The 5,487-nt window shown below is 55.5% G+C and overlaps 2 protein-coding genes across 2 annotated transcripts in view; both read left to right on the plus strand.

Moving 5' to 3' along the window:
* The window catches only part of SPIRE2 (spire-type actin nucleation factor 2), a 25,736-nt gene that overhangs the window by 19,579 nt on the left and 670 nt on the right, over positions 1–5,487 (plus strand). The window contains 8 exon segments of the mRNA XM_009890345.1: positions 400–492; positions 1,132–1,237; positions 1,632–1,791; positions 2,836–2,923; positions 3,499–3,657; positions 4,328–4,418; positions 4,753–4,832; positions 5,445–5,484. Coding sequence (XP_009888647.1) covers positions 400–492; positions 1,132–1,237; positions 1,632–1,791; positions 2,836–2,923; positions 3,499–3,657; positions 4,328–4,418; positions 4,753–4,832; positions 5,445–5,484 — 817 coding nt within the window.
* TUBB3 (tubulin, beta 3 class III) overlaps positions 3,980–5,487 on the plus strand; it is a 9,317-nt gene continuing 7,809 nt past the window's right edge. Inside the window, exon 1 of the mRNA XM_009890333.1 lies at positions 3,980–4,001. The gene's annotated coding sequence lies outside the window, so the exon portion shown is untranslated. The remainder of the gene's footprint in view (positions 4,002–5,487) is intronic.

Consider the following 5,487-nt stretch of genomic DNA (forward strand, 5'->3'; position numbering starts at 1 on the left):
GGGCGGGCTGGGACAAGGCAGGATGCAGACTTTGAGGAATTCCTTGTTTCATTTGTCCTGAGTTGTTGGCCGGTCTGTGAGAGCACAAGGCTGCAGGGCCTTGGGGAGCAGAGAGGGAGCAGGCCACGGGTTTGCTGTTCCTAGGCTTGCACAAAAAAATTAAAAAAAAAAAAAAAAAAAAAAAAGAAAAAAAAAAAAAAGAGAGAGAGATGTCATGAAGGATGGTCTGTGTCACCCCATACTGCACCCGCTGGGTTCCCTGCACCCCCCTGACTGCATTGCGGTGCTGATGCTTGGAGGGTGAGGAGCTGGGGCTGACTGTGGGTCCTCGTTCTTGAGTGGCATGAGGTGCTTCTCTCCAAATCTGGCTTCTAAAACCTGCCTCTGTTCCCCACACAGGTCTTTCTTCCTGGCTCTCTTCAAGCACCTGATGTTGCTGGAGAAGAGAGGCTGTCCCCGGACAGCCCTGGAGTTCTGCAAGTTGATTCTGAGGTAGGTACCCCAGGTGAGGGCTGCGCCCTGTTCCTTGTGGGATGGGGCAGGGCATCTCAGGCTTGGGGGAACACGCTTCGAACAATGCACCGAACCTAACCCAGGCGGGAAGAAAACCCAGAGGTGTACTGCTGCTCCCAGGCTCAGTGAGGGCTCGTTTCCACTCCTTACAGAGGCAGTGTCACAGGTTAGTTTTGAGCATGTGCTCTTATCTGTGATGCTGCTTTGGAGAGAGGCGATTGTTGAGAAGGAGGGTTAAACAGATGGGACCTGGGTGGCCCTTGCTCTTGGCTGCTGAGCTGTGGGCCTGGCTGGTTGTTATAGCAGAGCTCAGAGTCTCTACGGAACACGTGTACAACAGTGGCTTCAGCCTGCTCAGTTTGTGGCCATTGATTCTTCTCACGGGTGGTGACGGGGGGACTGTCACCCCTCTGCAGGGATGCAGACTGGGCAGGGTGTTACACCGTCATCCTGGCTGTGCAGGAACGATCATGTTCCCGTTATCTCCGCTTGCTGAGTCACGGAAGCTCTCTGGATGCTAGTGGGAAAGTCTTGTTTGACTTAGAAATGAGGACAGCTACTTCAGCTTTTGTGACACTGATTTTTGTTTCCTCCCCTTGTGCTCACCTCCCTCTGAAGCCTTGATCCAGAGAACGACCCGCTGTGTGTGCTGCTGCTGATCGATTTTCTGTCCCTCCGAGCACGAGAATACACCTTCCTGACCCGCATGTTCCAGGAGGTGGAGGTGAGTTGCCAACAGGCTGCCCTGGCGAGAGATGGGGCAGAGAGGGGAGAGCTGGTTCCTGGGGCTCTCCCCACCTGGGCTGACTGGAGGGGACGGAGCATGAGCTTTTCTTAACCAGCTTAGCCCTTTGAGGGCTGTCTCACGGCCAGGCTGGCATCCCAAAATCATCAGAATGACCCGTAAAGGCCAGGGTGTTTGTTCTTGTAATCCTGGTACCCTGCAAACAATTGTATGAACTCAAAATTGCTTACTCAGTTGTGGGGGCACCAAGCCAATGGCTGGGAAGTAATTTAATCCAGCAGGCAAGAAACCCCACCCTGTGTGCAGCCCAGCCGCATCGAGATTGTTCTACATAGCATCATTTCTCGGTAAATCTGTCTCTCTGATCCTGCAGAGTCACCGGAATTTGTCCCAGCTCCCCAATTTTGCCTTCTCGGTGCCGCTGGCCTATTTCTTCCTGAGCCAGCAGGAGGAGCGCTCGGAGCTGGAGCTAAGCCAAGCCCGGGAGAAAGCCGCCCGGCTCATCCAGCTCGCGTTGATCATGTTCCCAAGCGGTAAGTCTGTCCCCACCGGTAAGTCCGTCCCCGCAGGCTTTGTCACTGTCTTCATCTGTGAGAGCGGAGGCTGGATTCCAGGCAGTCAAATGCAGAGGCAGCAGTTTGCCTGTGGGTTGCAAATGGCGTTTGCCTCTGTTTGTGGGAGACGGGAGCCCTGACTCAGAGGGTGAGGCAGCTCGGGCAGACCGGCAGCAGCAGGTACTGCCGTACCTGCGTCTGGTGTGGTGGTGGTGGGATTCAGCCTTCCCGCACCGTGGCAGGGACGGCAAGAGAACAGCGGAACCGGGTAGGGCCCCCACAGCCATGAGCCCTCCATGTGTTAGGAGGAGATCGGCGACTGTTCTCCCTGCTGTGCACCCTCCTCGGAGCAGCTGATGCCCCTTCATTAGAGATGGTCACGGGCGTGCAAGTTGGGGGAGGATGAGAACCAGAGTCTTAGAGCAGGAAAATGTTTCACCCCAGGCTTGGCCAGACCAGAGACAGTGAGTCTCTCATGGCTTTCCCTCCGAGGCACTGCTCTGCTTTAGATGTCCTCTCTATGGGCGCCCATCACTCTTGCTTTCATCCAGTTGGTGCTGCTGTCCATGAAAGGAGATATACAGCCCCTCTGGGCGCAGAGGAGGGTGTGTCCTTGTACGCAGGAATAACCAGCTCTCGAACAGAGGTTCAGTTTGTGTTGGCCGAAACCGTCTTTTTTGCTGCTTGTCATGGTGACTGAAATAAAACCCTTGTTCAAGTTCAAAGGCCAGCAGCATTAAGTGCAGAAAATTGCACCTTATTTCACTGGGGGAAAAAAAAAGTTTGTTGTTCTTTTTAGTTTACTTTGGGTCTGTTTCCATCATCCACGCAGAGATCAAAAGGCAGCATAACCCCCAGCACCATCCTCACGCCCTTCTTGCGCGGGTCCTCCTTTGGCACTCCGGTGGGATGCGCGCCTCCGGGATGGGGCTGTCTCTCTGCAGCCCTGGCAGGGGTGACTGGCCACACCGTGGTGCTTCTTGACGGGCTATTGAAAGCGAGCTGTCTGACTTTCTCCTGCAGTTCTTATGCCGTTGTTGGATCACTGCAGTGTGCAGCCTGATGCCAGGGTTGCGTCCCATTCCTTTTTTGGGCTGAATGCTCAGATAAGGTAAGCCCCGGAGATGTTCTCAGTAAAGAGAAGGAATCGATTTTGCCGGTAGTGGGGCTTTTGCTTGCTAAGGCAGCTAATGGAGGTACAAAGCAGTGGAGGAGAATATTTGGTTTTCCTGAGTAGGCTGTTAGATGCTTTGATAACGGATTTCCATAATGGCCACCAGATAATGCTAATAGAGCCGCCTCACCTTAATGTGGACGGGTCAGAAGTTCATACTGAAGCTTGTTGGTACATGTAGTAAGAGAGAACAACATGTGCCTACTCTCAGGGCAGGCTGTCTCCTACCAGTCTGGATTTCCCTGACACGTGGTCCTCCTGAACAAGCAAATGGTCTCCCCCTCGGGTCAAGGCAGCGTTAACTTTCATCTCATGGCTATGCTTATCCCAAAAATAGATGGAGGCAGAAAAACTGGTGAAGGTAGATGGAAATAGCAAAGCAGGGAGCCTGCGATTCCTCTCTTTGTGTTCTCACGCCAAAGCACAGTGCAGAGACGAGCCCTTGCCAGCCAGCGCAGGGACCTGCAGGCGGGAAGGAGGAGAGTGCCCTGAATAACAACTGTCTCCCGTAGTCAGCCTCCCGCCTTGAACCAGCTGACGTCCCTCTACGTGGGAAGGACTCACTCCCTGTGGAAGGACCCAGCTGTCATGGCGTGGCTGGAGCCCAACGTCCATGAGGTGTTGCGCTTGGTGGATGCCCGGGACCCGCTGGTGGAGGAGTCTGAGCACAAGTGAGTGTGGCAGGCGGAGGTGAGCGGTTCTTGTACCAGGCATGGGTGCGGAAGCAGGGGGACAGAGTGGGTTGGGGGGCTCTGCAGACGAGAGGAGCTCTGTCCTGAGCAGCAGCAGCAGCGCTGGGGCCTGCTCAGAGCCCCACAACTACCCATCTGAGGGGTGGCTGCTGATGCCAAGGGTTACACCGTGGGACCAGGAAGGCAGAGGCTCTTCCAGACTTTTCACAAGCGTGAATTAAAAGCTGTAGCTTTTGCTCACTGGGGAGTGTGTGCTACGCTGGCTGGGAGGGGCAGGGATAGCTGCACGGCTCGCAGGCAGTTATTGCATAGGGCAGGTGAGGGCTTAGAAGCACCTTCCAGCTCCGAGAAGTAGGAGAGGGGGCCGTTAGGTCTTGTCCTAAACCAAAGTTAGTTTGCTCTGCTGACCTACAGAGGAATGGGGCTGGTGAGAGAGATCTGTGCGGTGTCCCTGAGCTGTTCTGCTCTTTCATCTGAGGTCAGCAGCTGCCAAGTGACTTTGGCTTCGCCGTAGGCCAGCTCTGTCCGATACAGCGCACCCCCTCAGAGCCAGAGATGAAGCTGACGATGCACCTAGAGAAGCAGAAATGGAAAGCTGGCTGTGCTGAGGTGTGCTAGGTGCAATCCTCTGTTTCCCTCTCTGCTGTAGGAGAAAGACGCTGTACCAGAACGCACCCAGGAATATCTACCGGCACATCATCCTCTCGGAGGTGAAGGAGGCCATGGCAGCTCTGCCTCTGGTGAGGGGCCCTGACAGGGCACAGGCAGTGCTGCTCTGGTGCGGCGTGATGGCACTTGTGTCCCTGCTGTGCATGTGGACGCTGCGCACGTCTTAAACCCCAACCACCAGCAAGAAACACCCACCTGACCTCAAAATTGTCCTCCCTCTATGCACGGCTTCCTGGGGCTGCACACAGGGGCATGTGTGGGCAGCCCAGGCTGCAGCCGGTGCCCGGCTGTGTTGTGCTGCTCGAGACAAAGGGCTCTCCAACTGGTCTGACCTCCTCCGTGCTTCGGTGTTAGCTGCTGCTGGTGACTTAGCCCTCACCCCATGTTTCTTCTCCCCACCCGCAGGAGGTGACCTCGCAGCCTGTGATGGGGTACGACCCCTTGCCTCCTTTGGACTCCATCGTTTCCTACACCAGACCAGAAAGGTACCTTCTCCACCCCTCGTTTCTGCGCTGGCACAGCCGGCGTGTTCCCGGCGCGCCCTCAGCCCCGGGCCTGGGTGCATGTGGGAGCTCAGAGCTGACGTCCTCCTCCATCCCAGAGGAAGAGCCGCCTGGCTTGTGGTGCTCGCCGACAGGCAGAGTGTACAGGCAGGACTGGTCTTGCTGCTTTTCCTTGATGGTCACCGTCGGAGACGGCAGCTGTTCACAGCCCATTAAAGCAAAGGCCATTGAAAAATTTTGGCTGTTTCTTACCTGAGGTGGTTTGGGGTAAATACAGGTTTAAGCGCAGCCAGCTGTGGTGCGCACAGACCGTTTGGGTGAAGCCCATACGTGTCTTACACACTGACCCAGCTCAGAGCGAACCTGGCAGTGCTTTTAATGACTGCTTTCACCAGAGGCTGGTCAGCTGCTGGCTGCCTGGGGTAGGAAATCCCCGAGAATACCCCAATACCCTGATTTGGGGCTGGCTTGGGAGGAGCTGTGCGTTGGTCTGGACAGCAGGGTTCTCTCCAGCATCTCTGCGCTGTCTCAGCCCCAGTGAGAGGCCGAGTACCAAGCTGCCCCCTTAACCGTGCTGTGACTTCTGTCTTTCAGAACGAATCATCCATCCAATGAAAGCACTTTATCTCTCTTCTTC

Source organism: Charadrius vociferus, unplaced genomic scaffold (assembly GCF_000708025.1).
Source record: "Charadrius vociferus isolate BGI_N301 unplaced genomic scaffold, ASM70802v2 scaffold358, whole genome shotgun sequence".
Lineage (NCBI taxonomy): Eukaryota > Metazoa > Chordata > Aves > Charadriiformes > Charadriidae > Charadrius > Charadrius vociferus.